The sequence below is a fragment of the Spea bombifrons genome, chromosome 3 (assembly GCF_027358695.1).
Source record: "Spea bombifrons isolate aSpeBom1 chromosome 3, aSpeBom1.2.pri, whole genome shotgun sequence".
Taxonomy (NCBI): domain Eukaryota; kingdom Metazoa; phylum Chordata; class Amphibia; order Anura; family Pelobatidae; genus Spea; species Spea bombifrons.
Window position 1 is genome coordinate 13,225,163 of NC_071089.1, and position 25,223 is coordinate 13,250,385.

At 39.0% G+C, this 25,223-nt stretch overlaps 1 protein-coding gene across 2 annotated transcripts in view; it reads left to right on the forward strand.

The window, feature by feature from the left end:
- The first annotated feature begins 6,733 nt into the window (after window positions 1-6,733).
- Window positions 6,734-25,223, forward strand: part of TTC7A (tetratricopeptide repeat domain 7A) — a 114,450-nt gene continuing 95,960 nt past the window's right edge. For both annotated transcript variants that reach the window (XM_053459271.1, XM_053459272.1), the window contains exons 1-5: window positions 6,734-6,943; window positions 12,468-12,631; window positions 14,898-15,066; window positions 22,761-22,891; window positions 23,267-23,385. In XM_053459271.1, coding sequence (XP_053315246.1) covers window positions 6,814-6,943; window positions 12,468-12,631; window positions 14,898-15,066; window positions 22,761-22,891; window positions 23,267-23,385 — 713 coding nt within the window. In that variant the 5' untranslated portion in view covers window positions 6,734-6,813. The remainder of the gene's footprint in view (window positions 6,944-12,467; window positions 12,632-14,897; window positions 15,067-22,760; window positions 22,892-23,266; window positions 23,386-25,223) is intronic.

Sequence of the window (25,223 nt, forward strand, 5' to 3'; positions counted from 1 at the left end):
TCTTCTACGCTTCTTCGGAACGAACAAAAAAACTGACTCTTCGTGTTCGTTTTCATGTTCGCCCGAAGACGAATGCACAAGTCTAGTATTTACCTAATTTTTCGATCTGCTAAGGAACAGATGATTGCTAAAATGTCCTGATATGTAAAACCATTGAATTCAAAGTAGATTTTATTTTTCCCACAACTCTGTGTGTGTTTAAAGTGGAAAAAGAAATGGAAAGTCTTTAGGTCTATTTATATATCCTGTATTACAACAATCAGTTGCCCATGGGATAATGTTAAACCATGGTGGCCCCTGCTTTCATTCTGACTCATGTTCCTCTTTTATGCTCACTAGGAATTTATTAATATCTCTTATTAGCTATGTACAGTTTGTGGGTCTGACAGTAGCTCTCTGATAAAACAGGCGTAGGAATAAGATCCCATTACATTTAGAAGCCATGAGTTTTCCAGTACATTTTGCCGCCTCCTTCACAGATGGAAAGGGTTATTGTGCCAGCTCTATCATATCCCACCAGAGCTCCTTTAGATTTAAATAGTTATTCAATACTGGATGTTCATGAATTCTACGAGGAAGTTATTCTGCCTAATGACATCACAGAGCAACATCATAAAACATAGATCAGAACACTAGGTATCTAAATAACTCTGAATGATACTCATCCCTGTAGATACCTTGTAGCTGTTTGTTAGCCCCTTGGGTCATAGCTTTCCCATTTAAAATGCTCTGTATGTCCCTTTAGCCCATGGCAGGTGACCAGTTGTGAGGGGTAAACATGGCAGCTGAGAAAATATGACTATGTGTTGAAGATATAAGAGCAGAGATGACAGGGAACTCTTAAATTCATTAAAGTCATTTAAAGGCAGTGTGCTCATTTGCATTTATTCAAATAAAATATATTCCCATGATCCTTTCGTGTAATGGTTTAATACAAAAAAAACCCCAAAAAATCAATAGAAAAAAAGAGTTTGCAAGTTCGACAGAATTAATGTCTGCGAGTGCGGACAAAAACCCAAGTGGAAACCTAGCCTAATGGAGACAACAGTTACTGAAATTTCTGATCATAGACATTGTGATGGTTTTGGTTATATAGGTATTGGAATATATGTGTACAGTTTGTGGGTCTAACAGCAGCTCTCACTGATAAAACAGGGCTGGAGATAAGACCCTATTACATTTAGAAACCAGCAGGTTTCCACTGCTTTTTGGCGCCTCCTTAACCAATGGAAGGGGGTAATGCGCCAGTATGATCATATTTTTCGAGAACTGCTTTGCATTTACATTGTCATTCAGTACAGCAAGTCCTGAATGTCCATGAATTCTAGAAGGAATTTAATCTGCCTGGTGACATTACAGAGCATCACTATATGACCTAGAAGTTTTGCTAATCAGATTGCTAGGTATCTCACTAACTCCAAATGCTGTTCAGCAGTGTGTATACAATTTAGCTGCTTGTTACCCCTTTTGGAGATAATTTACCCTTGTAGAAAGTTCTGTATGTCCTTTGACAGGTGAGCAGTGGTAAGGGGTAAACATGGCAGCTGAGACAACTATGACGTGAAGAACACTTTGATTTATTTTATCTTAAGAAGATTCAGCAGCTTGGCTGAAGATTTCAGAGTTTCTTCTATGATTTTTTGATCTGATTGGTCCTCAGACATGCTTCCCACAAAATCTGAGGATTCAATACTTGTACCTTATCTGTTGGCAGGCTTCGTTTGCCAAGAGCCCTAATGGAGAGGTAATGGGTGTTGAAATTGGAGCTAGTGCAATGAACATACTGATGGTTTTGGTTCTCGTCTTTTCCATAAGTCCTGGATAATAGAGGAGCTCTGTGAAGATGGCTGTCCCAGTAGATGTGTCTGGTGAGTTAATTCCAACAGTGCTGTAATCTGCTTGATCAGATCACATAGAAGCTGGTGGAACAGGGTAGCAATAACAGATCTCGTCCTGGATATTGACAGTTTTGTAAACATATGATGTGGCAGCCACATAATTGAAATATTTTTGGTTGGAATATAAACAGGAACCATCATGATATTCGTGCTCCATCTCCCTACTCATGTCTTAAACAAGGACCCATATAACTCTTTCACCTGTTAACATAAGAAAACCAGTAAAATCCACAAATATTCAACTAAAACCTTCTCATATGCAAACCTGGTAACTCTCTGGGCTTGATTCGGAGTCCTCAGATCAGCTACTTCTTTCTTTGAGCAGAGGAGTGGCGTGTAGCCAATGCCTGCTGCAGTCTTATGTTCCACCTATTCTACAGGCTAAGGGGGGATCAAAATAATGTAACAAGTACCAAGTCAGATCCATATACATAATCAAGCAGTAGTAAATCAAGCATAGTGGCTGGGCTACCCCATATAAAGCCACTCAACCCAGAAGAGAAAAAGCCCTGGGTATCCTGCACATTATTCCATAAGATGGCTGTGCAGATTCAGTACTTTTAAAGAAAATTTGCTTCAAGAATACTATACCTAGAGGTGTAACATATGGCCCAACAGTCTTTGTTCATGTGTTCCGTCTCTGCGGCCGCCATTTTAAGTACACTAATAGAAGGAGAATCTCACCATTTTGGCGAGACATTCCAGGTCCAACACTAGTGAACATCTTCTGCAGGAAGTGCTTGACTGGACCTGTATAACATATAGCTAAAGCAATGAGATTGCTCCACAGTCACTTATTATATGAAGCTTTATAGAGATACTGAAGTGAGGGAGTTGAAACCACAGCTCTTCTCTTTGTGAATAGACCCCAAAGTGTAAAAATAAATTGTGTCCAGGGGCATAGTACTCCTAGAACTGTGGATAATTCAGATATAAAACCACCAGCCACTATATCCATGGACATATTTTAGAACAATGTATGCCTCGACAGCTATTCAGATTTGCATTTTATTGTGAGAGAACAAAGATAAAAAGATATTTAGCACCACCTGCTGTTCATTATGTTCACTTGCAAGATTCATTTGGCGTTTAATGCATGTTTAGGTCAATTTTAGGGTTATTTTCAACTGTACATAGACCAACAGCCCTTCATAGGTTAACATTCCTTTAAAGTCTCCATGCAATGCATTTATATTAGTGCTTAAACATATATTTTTGTAACATTTGTTCTACTTTTTTTGTCATTGCTCTAGCCAGTTTGTCTCTGGACCTTCTTTATTATTCTTTTAAGTAAAATCAGTTTAAATAGGTGATAATTAAAGATGCCAGAATTGTATATATTACCGGACATGGGCATAATATCATGTTGAGGTTGTTTAATTGGAAAAGTATGTGGATTGCTATATGATGCAAGCAAATAGGCAGCTGTCTGAAGAAGAGGATGTACTAAAGCTCAGTGACGTTAAACGTGGCACTGTCATGGGATGCCTCCTTTGCCACAAGTCGGTTCGTGAAATTTCTGCCCTGCCTGATCTTCCCCAGTCCAGTATAAGTGCTACTATTGTGAAGTGGAAGTGTCTGGTAGTAACAGCGTAGCCATAAAGTGGTAGACCACGCACACTCACAGAGTGAGCATCGGGCTGCCCATTGCTGAAGCATGTAGAGAGTAAAAATCACCTGTTAACAGCATTTCTCACTACAAAGTTCCAAACTGCCTCTGGAAGCAACATTAGCACAAGTTGTGTCAGCAACTTCATGAACTGGGTTTCCATGACTGAGCAGGGCTGGTGCTGGCTAGCAGTGGGTATAACATGCATGCGCCATACACTTATCTCCTACAAAACAAGGAAAAATTTCAACTACGCAGGAGGGATTCTGATAAATTCCTTAATGCGTTATTATTTGGATTAAAGTACGTTCGATGGACTGTTCCCTTTAAGTTTTGAAGACCACATCATAAACAGTTTAATGCTGTAACTCCAATAAGAACATGCATAAATCATGCAAGCATGTGGCAATACCAGTGTTTAAATGATGCTGTGTACTTAAATGTATTTAAATGTACTGTGTATATTCTGTTTATAGACTCATTGTTCAGATCTTCTTCTTTCTCCTGGTTTTACTCAGCTGTCAGGCACATTATCCCTACTGTCTTCCAAGCCTAAACTTCATGGCAACTTCTTCCCTTTAATAAATCTTGTGGGTTTACATCAAATTAAAGGTGTAATTTTATATCAAAAGTCATCTTTAGTTGTCTTTCAAAATAAGAACCATCTGTTAACATGGATCATCACTATATAAACCAAATCATAAAGAAAATGCTAAATGGAATATGTTTGATTCACAGTCGTGACCCAAGTGATATACTTCATTGTAAAGCAATTACCCTACTCTACCTATTTTAAGGGCAGGCAAAACAGCTTTGCCGGAGGTCCTAAAATCATGGTATGCATACCTGGGAACTCTCTGGGTTCTCCAGGTCAAGGCCCGAATCCTCCAGGTCGCGGGAGTGGGGTCTTGACACGTCAGGGGGACCAACAAACAGTCCCGCTACTCAAGAGCTGCCCCAGTGTCCTGCTGATCCTCTGTAAAAACAATGGAGGTCTGTGCTATTGCAGCTTAGGCCTCCATTGCAGCTCCCATGTGGCCTCCTTGTGACGTTCTGAAGCTGAGTGCCATAAGATGCTCCTCAGGTGAAAGTGTTCCTCTCTGCCTGATTTGATCACATCCTATGTAACATTGACTTTGAGTGATGCAGACTTTATTTTTCTAGGTGACAGATTCACTTAAAAAATAAATCAGGTGCATATATCAGATTTCTGACATGACCCATATACTTCCAGTAGCCTTGCATCAACAGTGTAAAGACTGTATTGGGTCCTTATTGTTTAATCCACTTGTTATGTGCACTAGTTAATTATTGATGCTCGGATCTGAAAATGCCCAATTTGTGGCATTTGCATTGTGGTGTTCTGTGTTGTATTTTCTACACAAACTTTCAATAAAGATTAAATAAAATAAAAAAAACAGCAGAATAAAACAAAACTGAGAAATAAATAAAATAGATCAGGTGCAGTACTCTCAAGGTAAAATAAAATTGCACCATTTTGACATTTTTAAAAAACCTAGGTGCCCCCAAAACCTTACATCAAATGAGCATGTTGTTCTACTCATATTGGATTCCGGTCCACCTAGGTTGGCGGTATCTGGCACAGGTACTGATCTTCCGTGATATTCTTTAATCTATTTCATGTGCATTGTTTGTTATTACAAAGGCAAGGCTGTGTCATGCTATGAGTAAACTTTGATAGTTGTTTTTTCGACCCACAGATCACTGTTTTTTTCTGTAATCAGGCCTCTCTTAGCCCAGCAGAAGCGGGCTGAGGAAGTCTCACCATAAATGATGCAGTATTAGTCTATTTTAATTTCTTTGCTGTTCTATATCCTCTTTGACCCCTTTAGCAAAAAGTTTCCATTTAGTTTTAAGGCCATTAAACGCAGGCTGTAGAACTGAGTTTCCATCTCCTTGAATTATTTACTTGCACATGCGTTCACGTCACAGCTTTAGATGGCAACTTTACAGTGGGAGAGAGTAAGAATCTATTTTTTATGTCATTGTGAAGGCCTGGGAAGTTTGTGTTCTAGAGAGCAGAAGGCAGCAGCTTGTGTTTCTGTAGCAATTGCTGAGCAAATATTCCCTACGATTTATCTCTGCTCTGTAATCCGCTATTTTCTTGGTACTTTCAAACGTGATATAATTTGTGAAGGATATAGCTGGGTAATGGATGGTTGACATTAGAGTCTTTAAGCAATTGTGGACCTCTTGGGTTCAGGCCAGTCACGTTTGACTCGTAAATTATGGTGGAATAAAAACAGTTATATATATATGGGAAATAGATCATATACCTGTGTGTGTGTGTGTGTGTGTATATATATATATATATATATATATATATATATATATATATATATATATATATATATATATATATACTCACAGAGTCCATTGCACACCATTCCAAATATTCCAAGCCCGGTGCTAGTAACCAGCAGTTTCCATACAAAACACTTTCAAAAAGATGGTCAGCACTCCAGGTCTTTAAATTGACAATTTCATTTTATTCAAAGTCAAGTCGACGTTTCAGTCATTACTGACTTTCATCAGGACATCCTTTTGAAAGTGTTTTATATATATATATATATATATATATATATGGGAATATGGAGTATAATATGTATGTGTGTGTATATATATATATATATATATATATATATATATTTTTTTTTTAAACCAGAGGTTTGTACTTTTATTGCACCAGTAATGATATATACTGTATTTGCTCGATTATAAGACGACCCCCCAAAATCTGAATATAAATTTAGGAAAAAAAGAAAAAGCCTGAATATAAGACGACCCTATAGGAAAAAAGTTTTACTAGTAAATATTAATTCATATAAACTATTTTTTCAAACTTCATATGCCACTCTGCCTCCAGAAATGCCTTATACCCCCTTTATGCCACTCCAGAAATGTCTGCAGAGTGGCATATATACTATATATATATATATATATATGTATATATATACCAAAAGCTGCCTCGTTCAGGTAAGACACACCTTTGTGCATTGTAATAATAATTATGCTGCCATGATTGGTATCGGCAGCGCCTTAACCAGCCTGGCACCTAGTGCAGTGACAAGCTGGACTCTCCCGCTCACATCACAAGATCCAAGAACAAGGTGTCTGGCCAAGGAAATAAAACAGACCAATCACAAGCGAAGTGTGCAGCTCCAGTGGCCAACCACAGAGCGCTCCAGAGTACACAGAGGAAGGAGGAGGGGGGAAGCAGCTGCAGGGCTGAGTGTTGCTGCTTAGGCTGCGCTGTGTGGGGTTTCCCTGCTGACATGAGAAGACATGGCTTCTAGGTCATCCCTCTCCCACCTAAAGCTGGAGGCTGAGATTGAGCGCTGCAGGGCAGAATGCCAATGGGACAGGATTCAGAGTCTGGTCAAGCAGCTGTCCCCTAAGGTGCAAAGCAGCCCTGGTGAGTGAACAGGAGTCACACCTACTTCTGCTAAAGGACTGTTTGCATTTATGATCATTCAATGACTCAAGTCAGGTGAGTACAGTGTGTGAAGACTGATCGCAGCGACTGTACAGGGGTTCCCCAAATAAACTGGGTTACCCTGAAAAGGAAACACAAAAAAAAAGAGAAGAAAACATAAAATACCCCGCAGCACTGCATTCCCCAGAATATTAATACAGTATGCACTCTTTATGTAGCCATTCCCTTTAGGAGGTAAGATTAGGTAACAGTCTGGAGTTCATTACTATGTATCTTGATATGTCCAGAACTTTCTGGTTGGTTTGGTATAAATGTATAAAAAAGGACTGCTTTGTTACCCCAGGAGCCTTAGCTGTCTCTGGACTGCAGCCCCTAACATGCTTATCCTAGCAACTTTGGAAGAAGTGATTTGGTCAATTGCCCATTTGCAATGGGCAATTTAAAAAGCAGGGGTAGACTGACCATTAATGACGAGCACTGTGGACGTGACGGCATAGTGTTGGAAATTGAGTCTTTAATCTTAAGTGCTGCGTACAATGCAACTTCACACAGGTTGTGCTTTTCCAATACATTTTAGCCAGCGGATTTGTGTAATAAGAATGTATTAAAGCAAAGATCATTCTTTCAGCGCGGTTCACTGCTTCCTCTTCCCACACCCTTGATGTCTCAATATTGTTCCTGTCTACCTGACATGTATTACAATTTGTCAGTAAACAGGAGAGCTGTACATAGTGTTCATTCATATTAAGTGCTATAGATAGTGTTTGAGTCTTCCTTAGGAGACTTTTTCAGGCAAGTATTTTGAGGCAGTTTATTAGATTTCTCCAATTCAGGGAATCTCTAGATACCCCTCATTTTACTGCGTGGTGTAACCAAAAGCGAGTGACGGGTGGATTTGTCACCTAGACATTGACAGTGAGAGTAAAATGACTGGTGAAACAAAAGGCTATATTAACATATTTTAACATGAATTTCAATTGGAGCCTCTTAACTCTTGGAGTTATGAATGGGATCAGAAAGCAGTCTTAGGATCATGGTACCCTTCTTCAGTTGACTGGATTTAGAGTTCTGAATGTTGATTATTAACCCATGGTGAAAAACTGCTGTTAAAAGTTTGGAGCAGGTAAATCGTGGTTTTGGTGGAAAGTTTATAACTATCAATGATCGAAGTTCTCACCAATCCACTGGTTGCTATTGTAAGTAGACCACAGTTCCCACATTGCCCGTAAGTCACAAATATTTTATATATAAACACTATGTACACTGTATACTTGAAAAGACGCTTTCGGGCTATATAAAAAAAAAAAGCCATTCTAGTCTAATTGATTACATTTTGCCATTAAGGCTCCTGCAATAAACACGTGGCCTTAACTGTTGGTGTTTAAGGAAGCTCTGTGAAGAGGCTTGCACAACCAAAAACTGTATGAGCAGTTATTTGGCAGCATGAATCATACCGTCTGTAATTTATTAAGTGGAGAACAAAGGTGTGTATTCACCCATGCTAATGGCATGTTTAGGGCTATTGCGGAAGCCACAGGATCACTTACCTAAATAAATGGCATAAGCAGATGTGTCCTACTGCTAAGCCAGGCAACAAAAGGCAAAGCTTACTTGATCCATGATGGAGCGGTTACCGGTAATTGGGAGATCCTTGTAGTGTAATCAGCCTTTTTACGCTTGTTTATGCGCCCATAACGCTTACTGAGATGACCACAGTAGACATAATTGATACTGCCACATAGCACTCTGAATGAATCCCGGCATTGCCACAATTTCTTTTAAAGGGTGGTAGTCCTGGCCAGACCCTGTGGCTTGTGCTCTTGCGACATTATTAGATAAAATAATTTTTGACCTCTTGTGGATTCGTGTGGAGGTGTTCTGCTGAAAGCAACTATATGACGTGGCTAGTGTCTACCTCTGAAGTGGCACTTAAGAGGTTAACACATTGTGTGTCTAGTGATTCAGCATGTCCCTCTGTAGTACATACCGGTAATTACGTGACTAATCCTGTTAGTTAAAGACATGGCTGCAGGCTGTGGTTGCCACTTGTAAACATACTGGCCACATTATTGCATCCATATGATTATTATCGACCAAAGGTTACATTTCTACCAGCAGCTGGGTAGGAGCCCTACTGGGAGAATCTGGGTCAGTTTAACATAGATTTTTATTTTACAAATCCTCCTGAAATGTTTGGCTTCTCCAGTACTTTGTGTTTTTTCTCTTACTGGTCTAAACTTTTAATAATCTCTTAATTCTGTTTTAAAACATCTTTTTGGAGCAAATGCATATGCTGACATGTTTTCTTGTAACAATCCAGTATTCTGTGTCTGAAGGGAAATGCAGACATGTACTGGTTCACATTAAAAAGTTGCAGCCAGACAGATGGGGGACTTGAGTGGAAATATTTTCTGCTCATGGAGAAAAGTTATCTAAGAGGACACAAAGAAAAAGTCTGGTGAATAAACGCATAATACTGTGATTCATGTGTAAAAAAGCATTGGGCAAACTAAACGATCAGTAAAGAAAACAAGAACATAGTGTATTGTGTTTTACGGTCTAGAACAACTGACAGCAGCCAACGTTGGAAAAATAACAAATTTTCCTCCCTTTTATTTGACCACATGTGCTAAATGCTTGCAGGAAGAAACTATGAGTCAGTTTAATAAATGTCTGAAGTCCTTTGGCCTGTTCAACCAGGGCATTAAAACTTGAAATATAACCATCAGTTACACATAGTGAACTCTGGATATTTACACTAAGCCTAATCACTTTTATTACTCTAACAAGCACCACCCTTTTTTAACCCCTTGTTTACTAGATGAGGCCCGTAACCGGTAAATTCATCTTTTCATTTAACGCTACTTATTTTTTATATTTGTTAGAAGAGAAGAATAGTTTGACATCCGAATAACAAATTACAGACATTTGTGTGTGTGAAATAATTGGGTCATACATGCTGTGTAGGAAGGGATGCCTGGTTCCATTGTTTATTACACTTGAATTCTAAATTAAACCTAGTTTTGAATGTTTCAGTAGCAAGATATTCCAGAATATTTTCATTATTTGGGAAAATCAGCATAAAAATAAGCTAAATGGTTGTCATTTGCATGGTCGAGTGGCCTTGGCGTTTGAAGGCTGGCGACCTCCTGATGACATCAGTGTGGTCGACAGCTGGATATGCACGGTCGCACGCAACTTTTTTCTGGTCACATAGCGTGCTGTTGGGCATATCCAGCCACTGGTGGTGATGTTGGTCAGCTGCCTACCACACATTTTCCCTGTGAGCCAGATGGCCAATCTGAGCTTGGTCATCTGAGTAGTAGTTAGTTTGTTGATCAGTCATAACAAAGAATGTTACATTCAATCAGCTTCTTATATTTTGGCATGCAGTACAAGCACCGATCAGCCATAATATTATGACCACCTACCTAATATTGTGTAGGTCCCCTTTTTGCTGCCAAAACAGCCCTGCCCCGTCGAGGCATGGACTAGATCTCTGAAGGTGTACTGTGGTATCTGGAACCAAGATGTTAGCAGCAGATCCTTTTAGTCCTGTAAGCTGCGAGATGTGGCCTCCATGTATGCATCCTGGTGCCATGTCTTCTCCAGGTAAACGACGCACCCGGCCATCCACGTGATGTAAAAGAAATTGTGATTCATCAGACCAGGCCACCTTCTTCCATTGCTCCGTGATCCAGTTCTTATGCTCACATGCCCATTGTAGGTGCTTTTGGCAATGGACAGGGGTCAGCATGGGCACCCTGACTCAGCCCCATATGCAACAAACTGTGATGCACTGTGTACACCAGTGGTTCTATCAGAACCAGCATTCACTTTTTCAGCAATTTAAGCTACAATAGCTCATCTGTTGGATTTGACCACACGGGCCGTCCTTCGTCCCTCTCGTGCTTCAATGAACCTTGGCCGCCTATGACCCTGCCGCCGGTTCATCGCTTTTCCTTCCTTGGACCACTTTTGATAGGTATTGACCACTGCAGACTGGGAACACCTGACCCAGTCATTTAGCCATCACAATTTAACTCTTTTCAAAGTCGCTCAGATCATTTTTGCTGCTTCTAACGCATTACCTTGAGGACCAAATGTTCACTTGCTGCCTAATATATCCCACCTACTGGCAGGTGCCATGATAACAAGATTATCAGCGTTATTCACTTCACCTGTCAGAGGTCATAATGTTATGGTTGATCGGTGTATATCATATACTAACTACGTTAAGTCCAGACACATTGTCTGAACAGGTAACTGCTCACTCGGTATACACATAATGGTGGGTTGGTAAAACATGTATATTGCTTGTTTTAATCTGTAATAAATTTAGCATGCATAACTACAAAATCTCATTGGTTTGTGAAGAACTTGAGACGAAAAAGCTGTAGAAAATTAGACAAGTTCACCAAATATTGATATGTCCCTTCATGACCAAATCATCGTAAGAGACAACCGTGTTGAGACAACTCCCGGCAGGAGTGGTGCACCAACATAATAAAATCTTCAAAATTAGGAATCATCCTTCTGTGGAAAGCAGCCAACTGGAAGGGATAGCCCCAGGTAGGCCTCAGTGCTGTATCAGCAGATTAGAGTGCCAGCCACAGTCTGTGCTGCTTCCTTCTTTTATTTTGTGAGGTGTGTGAGACGTAATAACCCTTACGGGATTTTTCAGTGACCGCTGCAGTTTTACAGTAAATTTGCTATGTGTACAATGTCAGAGCCAGCCATTTGCAAACCACACGTACTGATGGGGGAATGATCCACAGTCTCATTACACTTCCACCAATATGCAGGAAGCGAGGACACAATGGGGTCATGTGAGTGGTATGTGAGTTTAGTATTGAGGTGCGTGGAAGAGTGATTAGTGCATCAGAAGTACTGATCGTTGTCTGTGTGGTTAAAAATGGTCAGTTTTATGCAACGATCACGGTGAGTTGGTGTTAATTTGGTGAAGTAGTCAGTATAAGCACTTAAAAAGTACTCTGCTATGTACCTTTAAATATCATCCTGTCTCTTTAATAGTATGCATCTGCCCTACTATAGCCATTAAAATGCAGATGACTGCGCCATAAAGATGTCATAAAGTCAATACTAACATTATGTTTTCTAGATCTGGCAGTTATCACCTTTTTTCACACATTAACAATAGTGGAGATTAACTGATAAAATACCCATATCTGCTTTACATCTGTTTCTAAAACAAACTACTACGTATATTACATATATTTCTAAATGGTTTCCCTTTTGCAACATCTTGATTGCCTTGACAAGGAACATTTAGCTGGGGCTGAACCTTTTAAAGATGAAGTATGTGTTTACAGATTAACAGTTCCAAGTACCTCTTTAACTTTTTCATTTGCACAAATTACTTTTTGCTTAACCGCTTTCCAAGTCATTTACTCCGGAGCCAGTTCAAGTGATCACGGATAAGATTCTTCTATACATGGAAAACAGGCCTAATAGAAATTATCTTTTTAACCCTTGTTTTCAGATGACTTTTCCAACCTTCTCCTAGCAGAAGCTTTGCTAGAACTGTGTCTGAAGGAAAATGCTGCCAAACTGAAAGACTCCGCACCATTAATGGACACCATGGAGCCAAAACTACAACAGGCTAAGAAGTATCTAACTGGAATTCTAAACAGAGGCAAATTACCAGTAAGTGCATTATCCCTGCAGATGTAAATCTTCAAGGCTTCAAGTTCTTTTACTATTAAATAGTTTGTTCCTGCCAGCTACTGCTGTTCTACTACTCTTGAAAGCGGTGGAGTGTATGCATCAGACTGAAAAGCAGCCCTTGAAACATTTGGAGACCAGCCCCATATATTGTATCTCGTGGTTGAGCTCTTGTACCCACACGCACCCCTTATACATACCCGAGTCACACTATTTGCCATACAAATAACTATAGAACATTCTTTTTATCACATTATTTGTATTAAAATACCAGAAAGCAAAAGTGTTCAAAGGCCCTAATAAATTAAATACATTACACATAATGGAATCAAAACATTTGCTACTGCAAACATTTTTAGATGAAAAAGTTCCATTTTATTCAGTGTAACAAAACAGTGATCACATTATTCTTCACGATATTCCTGTAACTTTTGGCTATTAATACCACCACAACTGTTCTAGCGCTGCATCATCCAATGAATACCTCATCCCAGATACATTTTTTTTTAAAAAGCACACAGTTCATGGTGCAAAGTGGTCTGCCAGTATGTTTATGTAAAAGGTCCTCTCTTAAGTGGGAAGGACTGTGAAACCAATGGGAATAATGAAATCAGTTCTTACAACTGAATTGGGTTTCACTCTCAGGATCCCAACCATCATTCAAGTTTCTGCGATTAATCCTTTGTAATAAGATATGCAGATTGAAATAAGAGTAAATAACACAATACCTTTACTTTTCCTCTCACTGATTTCTGGACCTTGAAAGTTTTGTCCTTTCAATTTATCACTACAGTAAGTAAGGTGCACACACCGACACCCAGACACACACACCAGGACAGCCTCTACCACACAGACACAACCAAACACACACCAGGACAGGGTCTGCCACACCTACACCCAGACACACACCAAGAAAGGCTCTGCCACACCGACACCCAAACACACACACCAGGACAGGCTCTACCACACTGACACCCAGACACACACACCAGGACAGGCTCTGCCACACCTACACATCCAAACACACACACCAGGACAGGCTCTACCACACCGACATATCCAAACACATACCAGGAAAGGCTCTGCCACACAGACACCCAAATACTGTATTTGCTCGATTATAAGACGACCCTGATTATGAGACAACCCCATTATCTGAATATTAATTTAGGAAAAAAAGAAAAAGCCTGAATATAAGATGACCCTATAGGGAAAAAGTTTTACTAGTAAATATTAATTCATATAAACTATTTTTTCATATTTAATAAAAGCTATGGTTGAGAAAAATATTGTTTTTGTTTTTATTTCCCTGCCATCACTCCATTTCAAGGTCTAATTTTTATGGGTTTTATATAGGTACTGGAAATTCTTAAATTATTACTTTGCTAAAGCAAGTGTTAGGTTTCTGATTAGATTGGATTTATCCTAGAAAACTGAGTTATTGGAGGTCCTGTAAAAGGTGCTTGATTATAATGAACACTGGAGCCTAGTAACAACAGGAAACTGTTTCCAGATCATGGGAGTTAATGTCCGGAGAATCTTCCAGAATGCAGATTGTCCAAGGCTGGACTGCAGCAGAATAAACCTTATACCATTTTTAGACTGCCAGATGTAACTGGTGGGAAGGGCAATGTTTGTCCATAAACATTACTGCTGAAGCAACTGGAGTACAGGTCATGGGATCACAATGTTCTCCTGCTAAGTCACCCTTGTGTGATCAAATCAGACAGACGGCGCTGAGAACCTCGTGGAATAAATTAGAGCCAGACTTGGAATTAGACTCTAATATAATATATTAAATTATTATGGTATATACTGCTTAGACCCTATTACAGAGTGTCAGTACTGCTAATGATCTTTTTTAGTATAGGAGTGCAGTTTAAATATACATGCGGACCAACACAAAGTTAGCTCTCCAACTCTTGTAGGACTCCTTTGATGCTCATCAATCATCATAAAATCATGTAGGCTAACTGAGGCTAACTTTGATAAACAGAATATTTGATTGGAGGTTTGAATTGATTGGAGGTTTACAATAGATAAAAAATAGGCAAACTAGTTCTAAATCGTTGCTGATCACTTACGTTGTTTGGATCTTCATGAAAACCTTTACTACAAATTAATTCGACACAAATTGCATGATACTATCTTACATTAAAAAGATCCAGGATATTTTTCTTACTATTGCATTAGTGAAAACATGTTTTTTTTTTATTATTTAAATAACGTGCTTACCTTTGCTGTGCAGCCGAAATATATGACAGAAGCCCTGCTGATAATGGGAAAACTTCACTACATGGAGGGATCATACAGGGATGCAGTCAGTATGTATGCGCGAGCGGGGATTGATGACATCTCATTGGACGATGAGCCGCTCTATCACATGCGCCTCATGACAGAAGCCTATCTTATAAAAGGTAATTAGGAAATTAATATAAATAGGAAAAACCGTAGCCTACAAGAGCATGTTTACTTTACTAAAAAATGCAATGCACTTAAAGAATTTTCCTATGCATACTAGCAAACAAGGCCGCAGTGTCATTCATGTTTACTATGGACTTTTTGTTGCCATAGTAACTCAATATGTGTAAGTTGTGTTACTCTGGCATGTCATGAGAAACCTTGTTGACTTGGCATACTTTTCCAGACCTTCTAGTCTGTGAGAATCCACCATTAGACATTGAAACAAGAACAACTGAAATATTTTTTACATTTTTAAATATAAAAGGAAAAATAATCAGAATCAGGGTTTTTATTCCGTCATTTAGGTTTTTCTTTACTTCCTAGGAAAATATGTGAATGTTAGCATGACAGGCATGAATTCTTAAATGCATATATTTTTTAATTTACATTGTTTTTTAAATCTGGCCTTCACTATTACATCTGCCGAGGTAGCTGGTGTCTTCCCTATATTGAGAATTGTAGCCTGTATGGTGTTAGCATACAAAAAGATAAATATTCCTCCCCACATATGCAGTCCTGTAAGAGCTCTCAGAGGCCAAAACTTCCTGATTGTGAGGCCCAAAGTGGTAAAAAACGTTCTATTTAAGGGGTACAATAAAATGATTGATAAGGATCTGCTACAGAGCACCGATATGTCAGATCAAATTAGTTAAAAAGATCATTAATCTAGCCAGTAGAAATGTATACGTTCATCAGACCAGCGGAACAAGGTTAATATAAAGACCCACGTTTGAGGAACCCATTCCTGTTTGTCTCACATTCACCAGATGGAAGTGTCCAAAATGGATAATGGGTTGGATAATGGGCCCCATTTAAGCACTACATTTGAATACCTAAGATATAAGATGTTTTATATTTATCTTTACTAATTAGGGACAGCACCAGTTATTACTACACATGGATTTCAGGGGATTTAAACAAGTATGAAGTTTTGTTCTGTCCTTTATTCGGGCAAACATTTGGGCATTATCTCCTAAATGACTTGCCTCTATTTTCTATCACAGCCTGGTCTGTAGTTACATAATGATCTACCTTATAACAAAATTAAAACTTGAGCATAGCTTGAGGCACAGGATTCATCTATGAGACAACTTAGAACACACACTTGCTCTTGCTGGGATAGTCTAAACCATCAAAAACCTGGACTGGTTATATTCAATTATATCAATATAAGTATTAATATATGAGCTGTTGTTACTCCTAGTCCTAGACGCTTGCACTTGACAATAATAACACTTACAGTGGACCGGGGCAGATCTAGCAGAACAGAAATTCCATAAACTGACTAGTGGCAAAGGTGGAATCCTATGACAGTGACACATTTAAAGTCATTGAGTTCTTCAGCGTGACCAATTCTACTGCCAGTGTCTGTCTATGGAGATGGCTGTCTATGTACTTCATTATATTATTATACACCCGTTAGTAATGCACCTAAACTCTATCATTAGGAGGGGTGTCTCCATACTTTTTGGTCAAACAGTGTAACTAATATATTGATATATTGAGGATATATCAAAAGCTTATTCAATTACCAAAAATTAACAATATTGATACTTAAGTCAGTTTTAAAATTAAATTCAACAATATTTCTCACCAGTCGACCAACAGGAATCTCTCACCAGTTCAGAAGTAGTATTACGAAATTCATGAAATCCTTTCGTCTTCTCTGCCTGATCTAAAGTCTCAAAATTTCTTGCATAAAGTTTTATCAGTCTATCAACTTTTGTTTTTCATGTCTTCTTTAATTAAATAAAGAGGCGGCTACATATTGATGGACGTAATGTATTTTTAAAGTTTATTATTCTGTTTGATTTTGGTATATGACAATTGGTCTGACAGTTTGGGGTATTAGTTTAGGTATTTTCATATCAATTCAGATCTATCTGATTTTGTTTAAACAAGTTCTGTCTTTTTACGTTATGTTCAAGCTAGACCCTTCTTGCCACCTTGTTACACTATGTCTGATAATTAATCAAAGCTTACTGCCTTGTCACTTTGTTATTTGTTTGCGTCAAGATCTCACATTACTGTTGGTTACTTTATTTCTCTCTGTCCTTGTGAGGTTCTGAAAAGAGAGTCTTCTTGTTATAGGGTGGATGTCCTCATGCATGGGTGCATTTTGGATTCTTTTATAAATGCCTTTCTGTAATTTCGCAAAAACCTGTCTACTGCTTTGTACTCTCTGCAGCATGCGCGGCCAATTTCTAGAGAACTCTGTGATCAAGAGGTCTCCTCAAATGGTAAAGAATGGTATGTAACTATATGAATTCTGTGTGACACCGCATGAATCATTTCATAGTCTGCGCTTCCCTGGTCATTATAATAAATTGTGCCCTCTGCACTCATTCCCCTTCCATAACTACTTCGCCATCCATACCAGAATGCTCTTTGTTTTTTGGATTGGTATTTATGTTGAATGTTGGCGCTGAGTATGTATTTATATATGAAAAGAGTTGAATATTGATCTTCGCTCCTGACAAATGTCTGCTAGTGCTGAAATTACCATACAGTTTGTTTTAGATGCATCTCTATCACTTCCTTGCTGAGCTGCAAATTCTACATCCATTTGTCCAAGACTGTATAAAATGTACATATATTTGTATGAGAATGCATGTGTCTGTGTAATTTGTAGTGGATCTGTTTCATTATTTCTAGTTTTTACTAAATACTCGTTCTGTTCTTAAACATTGTCGTGCTATTCTTTTGCTGTTTTGCTTTGTCTTATGCCCTTCCTAGCTGTGTGGTTAGAAAACCAATAAATAAGAGTTCCCCCCATGCTCTATCCCAGCCTTCCGTATTCTCCGAGTTCTTTACCTACGGAATTACTAAAATTGGATTTCACAATAAGTAATGTTGGAACATGCCCGAAGTATATTGTAGTTAGGGAAGGCTTGGATATCAGCAGCAGTCTTTTCCGATTGTTAACATTGTTTTTTAGGGAATTTATTCTAACGTGTACACTGCAGTTTTTTTTTTACTTTCAGTTATAGAGATGCAAAAAAATGTGTATACATGTTCCTTCACCCTGTGTGCAAAGCGTCGACACTTGTCACCAACACAATTTACTGGAAGAATACTTTAAACCACATTCTTCTATGTGCATCAGCTGAGACATCATGTGTAAGCATGCTGAACTCACACATAGCAAGTACTCACCTCTGGGTTAGCTGAGGGTTGTTTTTTACAGGTCTGGTCTTAAGGGTATTTATCGGATTAATAACCAAATTGACCAAAAGGATGTTAACTGCGACTCTTTTCCCCATTAAGGGGACACTCTAGCCATCATATGCACTTTAATAGATATGCTAGCTTTGTGGTCCCTTTAAATTTTCCTGTTGTCTCTTATGCAAATGCATGGGGGGATTCTGCAGAATCCCCCCGTTTGCATTTTCCCCAGCCCAAGCTACATGCCAAACAAATCTCTGTACAGTGCTGTGAAAAAGTATTGCTCCCCTTCCCAATTTCGCATATTTGTCACACTTAAATGATTTAGATCATCCAACTCATTTTAATATTAGACAATGCGATCCATCCCTACCTGATCCTATGTGGAAAAATAATTTCCCCCTTAGTTACGTAATCAACTATTTAACCAAATGTAATTGATAATTGGGTTCACTTTCACTAGATACACCCAGGCATGATTACTGCCAGCCCCGTTGAACCCAAACATCAATTTTCTTGCAAAATAAAGTAGGCTAAAAGAAAAAGCAGCGCATGACTCCGTGATTTATAGAAATTCAAGAACAAATGAGAAACAGTTATTGACATCTGTCAGTCTGGAAAGGGTTACAAACCCATTTCTAAAGCTCTAGGACTCCACCGAACCACGGGGAAAGCCATTATCTACAAATGGAACAAACATTATGGTGAACTTTCTCAGGAGTGGCCGGCCGACCAAAATTCCTCCAAGACAGCATTGATGACTCATCCGAAAGGTCACAAAAGAATGCAGACTAACGTGAAGAACTGGAGGCCTCACTTGCCTCTGTTAAGGTAAAGAAAGAAAAATGGCATCCATGGGAGATTGACCAAAAAACATCTTGATGAGCCCCCAAGACGTTTGGGATAGTACCGTATTTGCTCGATTATAAGACGACCCTGATTATAAGACGACCCCCCAAAATCTGAATATTAACTTAGGAAAAAAAGAAAAAGCCTGAATATAAGTCGACCCTCAAGGAAAAAAGTTTTACCAGTAAATGTTAATTCATGTAAACTATTTTTTTTAATAAAAGCTATGATTGAGAAAAATATTTTTTTTTTGTTTTTATTTCTTGTATTTTCCAACCTGTCCCCCAGTTACGCACATCTGCCCCCAGGCTTGCCACACCAATATGGCACTGTGGCCCATGATATGCCTTTTAACCCTCTATATGCCACTGTGCCCCATGGTATGCCCTTTGACCCCCTATGCGCCACTCTGCCTCCAGAAATGCCTTATACCCCTATATCCCATTCTGGCATTTAGGGGGTTAAAATGCATATTATGGGGCAGAGTGGCATATAGGGAGGTATAAGGCATTCCAGGAGGCAGAGTGGCATTAAGGGAGTTAAAAGGCATTATATAGAGCACTCTGCCTCCAGAAATGCCTTATACCCCTATATGCCACTCTGGCATTTAGGGGGTTAAAAGGCATATTATGGGGCAGAGTGGCATATAGGGAGGTATAAGGCATTTCAGGAGGCAGAGTGCACTATTAAATGCCCCCTTAACGCCACTCTGCCTCCTGAAATGCCTTATACCTCCCTATATGCCACTCTGCCCCATAATATGCCTTTTAACCCCCTAAGTGCCAGAGTGGCATATAGGGGTGTAAGGCATTCCAGAAATGCCCTACACACACACACACACACACACACACACACACACACACACACACTTACTTACTTACTTACTTACTTACCGGTGCTTCCAATTTCCTGCTGTATTGCCGGGGCAGCGGGTTGACGTCTCATTCCGCGGCAGCCGGAAGGAGGTGGAGTTGGCAGCGGGGGTTTGTATGCGTCCGTCGCAAATACCTTCCCCGGCTGTCAGAGATCAGGAACTCTGGAACTCTGATCTCTGACAGTCGGGGAAGGTATTTGCAACGGACGCATACAAACCCCCGCTGCCAACTTCACCTCCGGAAGCACCGGTAAGTGTGTGTGGGGGGGGGCGACGACAGGAGGATCCAGGTCCCCTGCAGCGGTGCGGGGGATCTGGATCTTAGTCTCCTAATCAGACCTCTATTTGAGGTCTGATTAGAAGACGACCCCGATTATAAGACGAGGGGTATTTTTCACAGCATTTGCTCTGAAAAAAACCTCGTCTTATAATCGAGCAAATACGGTACTTTGTGGACTGATTAGTCAAAAGTGAAACTTTTTGGAAGATGTGGGTCCCGTTATAAAAGCTAACACAGCGTTTATCACCATGGTGGTAGTGTGATGTCTTGGGCTGCTTCGCTGCCTCTGGACCTGGGCGATTTGCCATAATGGATGGAACCATGAATTCTGCTCTCTACCAGAAAATCCTGAAAGGAGAACGTCTGGCCATCAGTTTCTGGCCTAAAGCTCAAGCGCAGTTGGGTTATGCCGCAGGACAATGATCCAAAGCTTTTTGGAGTGGCCTAGTTAAAGTCCTGACATGAATCTGATTCTTTTCTGTGGCATGACCTTAAAAAGAGGCAGTTCCCGCTCTAAAACCCTCCAATGTGCCTGAATTAAAACAATTCTGCCAGGAAGAGCGGCCAAAGACTCGTTGCCAGGTATTGCAAATGTTTCATGGCAGTTGTTTACCTCCAATAAATGAAACAATCATTTAAAAGCTGAATATAGTGTTTACTGACGTTGTCTTTTATATTTAAATAAGTTGGATGATCTGAAACAGTTAAATGTGAGAAATAAGCAAAAAAAATTAGATCGGGAAGGGGCAAATACTTTTCACAGCACTCTAATTACTGTCAGGGAACGCTCTGGATGAATTCTCATATTGAGTTTGTTGGGAGCATTATCCAATCAGTGGCAACAAAAGTCAGACTATGGAGGAGGAGGGCAGCTGCAGCAACAGGGCTGCAGCTTCTAGGTAAGTGATTTATAAATTCACACAATACTTTAAAATGTAGTGGGGTGTCAGACATTAAACATAAGGGGCCAGTGTCCCTTTAATCTCAGACCAAATTCACATAAAAATTTTCCTTTTAGTATAAAAAAAACCAGGATCCCGCTCTGCAGAATTAATTGGCAGCCACATGAAAGAAGAAGGATGTGTGTATTTTTATGTATGCTGTGAAATATCTCCGTCGGAGAAATAAATGAATTGTTTTCTGGTGACTAAAAGCTTCTCGCTGAGCTTCCTTGCAGCTGTACATTGTAAGCTCCGGTGTCTGCCTTAAACTGACAAACAGTATTGTTCCCTTTTAGTTTCCCTTATTTTTCTTGATCTCTTTCCAGATTACTCTGTGTCTCACTGAAACGTAACTTTGTGTTCCTTCAGTAGTCTATGTATACATATAAAATACTGTTTTATTGCTTCGGGACATTAACTACACTTTATTGCCAAATAATTACTAATAATTATTAACTGAACTGCAGACGCACACAGTAGACAGGTATTTGTACGCTACAACACCCACTTATACTGTATATTGTGCTGTAAAGAGGTCATTCAAGATGTCTTATATTGCAAAAGTAAAGTCCTAACCCAGCAATCATTATACATTATTGCAATTTTTCCTCGTTATGTTAAAATAAAAATATACTAATATGCACAAAAGCCAATATTTACAGTTTATTGCATACAAATATAATAAATATTTACTTTCTGAATTTTTTTGGTACTTTTTCTAATTTCAACCCATTTGACCTCATATATATATATATATATATATATATATATATATATATATATATATATAAGGCAAATATATTGAGCTAATGTATATATTTGTTTGTTTTCATACTAATATTTTACGTAGAGTAATATTTATGAAACAGAAATACTGCATGCGAGTGTAAGACGTCCTTTGTCCATCCTTGACTTCAAAGAAATATAAAAATTAAGTGATTTACGTTTACATTGGGCAACTCATAAACTTGTTGTGTATATACATTTATATAAATAAAAAAACACTTCTCCTCCCTATTATCTTTGGGTGCCAGATACTGTAGTCTATGCATATGGCAAATAAAAGCCCAGTGGGAGAAATTTTGTTGCTGATATTTACCCCATAAATGGTGGTAACCCTACTGGAGGAAGACGGTGGGTTTCAGCGAGAAGAAGAGTGTCAGGCTCCTTTCTCTTGTTTACGACACTCGATGCCAACTGGGCAAATCGAGGAAGGAAATGTGCGAATACATGAAGAATATGATGTCCCTAACTATTACCTTATGCAATAATGTGCTATAGATGTTGGCACAATATGTTTTATCGCATGTATCGCTGGTAGCCTGGCTTTTCCTGTTTCCATTATAAATACTTTCATTATGATGATATGAGAGCTACAACCAGATAACATTCCTTGTTCTTATTCTATTATCTGTGTACCATAATAATATTTGATGTATAAAACCCTTTGATTTGTTTCCACAACACACTCCTATTAAACAGCATAGGGACATACAAGTTCACTTAATCACGTAATATTTTGTATCGCCCCAACAAAAGGTTTGTCCCTGGAACGCTCTACTGCAACCATCGCCTCCCGTGCACGGCTCTCCGAAAGAGAAGAAGACGCTATTTCGTGTTTTGAGAAAGCCAGCTCGATTGCTCAAGTCTACTTACAAGAGGTAGAGAAGGTAAATAAGACAGAGATGGTTTAAGCAAACATTGGAAGCCATTTTGCAGAATTTGGCTTGTTTTGACCTGGTCCTGCTGCGAAGTGCTTCTGCACTAATACACGAGTACAATGATTATTACCCTACAGACAGGGGTACTAAGCTGCGCATCCTTCTCTATTATTTAAAGTCTGGGCAACCTGATGCTCTATACCTTGCCTTCCTCTTGCTCTTATATAGAATTAGCAAGTTAATTATTCTTTCTCGCTATTTTGAAATTGAAATGGGAAGTGCATTATAAATAGTCCGGTTCATTGGTTCGTATCACAGAACTTACTTTATGTATTGCATACATTTTTACAAATGACCTATTCAAAATAAAATTCTATCTTTTAGAATGCAAGCAGCGCCCATTCGCGGTACTCCAAGGGCAGCTCTCCATGCCCTGACTTCGAGCTTGGCTATTTTATCGAAGCAGCTCTGCAGAGTGCATATGTGGCTCATTTCAAACGAGGGTAAGATGAGGATTATTTTCATACACCAGTAAAAATGATAATGACTTAATATTGGTAAAGTGTCATATTTCTCTTTAAACTGAACCTTATCAGCTCACATTCGCAGATATGTTTGGTCACTCTTGTTTTTCTATATCCCTTTTTTTTGTTATTTTTGTCCATCGGTTCACTTTAGTACTAAATCTCGAAACTTCATAGCATTACATGACAATACCCTGCACCATGAACTCAGATATATATAATAAGCCACACTCGTGGATGTTTTTTCCACTATTAACATGCTGCTATCTCTCTAGGTACTTACGGTACCTAGGATTGCGTTTGCATGTGCACTCTTAGAGACATAGGTAGAAAAGTGATACATCGGTACATTAAGGTCCATTACTTGAGGATTTCCTCCCAGGGGCTTCTGATGTCATATCTATTCCTAGTGGTAGACAATGTGATGTCAGTAGTAACAGCTGGAAAAAAGCCCCTGATCTAATGATATTCATCATATTCACAATGCATGTGATAGCTGAGAGGTCCCTTTAAAGTTTTATGGAGTTTTTATGGAACAAATGCGTCTAAGGACCCTCACCATGCACATGCGTGGAATTCACTTGCATTGATTTCACTAGGGAGGTATTTTTGTCATCTTAAAAAGTACTTTAATATGTACTTTAATAATCTGACATCAGATGGGAACAATTTGGCCTGTCTTGTCTGCCCTTTTTTGCTGTAAAGACTCAAACCTTAATTATATGTTCTTCTTGTCTTAAATTGAGATTAGCCAGATGCCTATCCCATGCATGTTTAAATTCTCTCTCTGCGTTAGCCTGTACCACTTCTGATGGAAAGTTGTTCCATATTTTTTTTTTAGTATGAGTGTTCTAGAGAACCTTGTGGGATGCAGATGTTTGCATAGTTGTAGAAAAGGCACACTATTAGAATCAGCGGCTAGAGGTGGACTCTCATGAATTCATATTCCAAAAGTGTGTGATAATTATCAGCATAATGTAACACTTTAATCAGCCTGCCGGGTAAAATGCTGGTGGCACCTCTATCCATGGCCTACTAGTCCTACAGCACGTACTGTATCTATTATATAGATAGATGCATAAATAGATTATTCTGAACACTGGCATTCTCTATTCCAGTAACGCTTATGTTTTATGGTCAAAGGTCTATAAGAGTACAGTTTTCTTTACATCGATCTTTGTGGCTAATCAGTGTCACCAAACATCATGTGTCACGTACTTCTTCCATCAGAGGTGGGTACAGAGCTGGCAGGCAACATGCTTTGTTTACACAAGTGTCTTTGTTCTGTGTTGAAGTGTGTCTGTCCTCAGAACATGACCCTTTGTAAGTAACAAGCTCCAATAAAGACCTAGTGGCCCGTGCCAATTCTGTGTCATTGTGTTTTAATTAACAGAACGCTAGAACTGTGTACTTAATGCTCAGCATTTGCCCACAATATGAATTGTATGCTTCAGTAGTCTAATTAATACAATAAATGACATAATTGAAGTAACATATGCTACACCAAGAAGTATTCGGCAGTAGAAGTACTCCTTACCCCAGGTCAAAGTTGGAGTCAAGGGAATAGTAGTCCAATAGCTACTAGAATATTCCCATCCATATTAAAAGCTGACGAGGTCTCTCCGTTAACTGGGAACATGTGAATGATTCACTCTGCATTGCACTTGTGATTTATAGAATGGCTGTTTAATAAATATCTCAGGTTAAATTGTTAACATACTTTCCACCTGGTCCTCACTAGCGCCTGGTGATGTGCCCTATAACTGCTTCTGTTCTCCCAATTTTATTAATCCCATCCCAAAATTAAATATAAAACC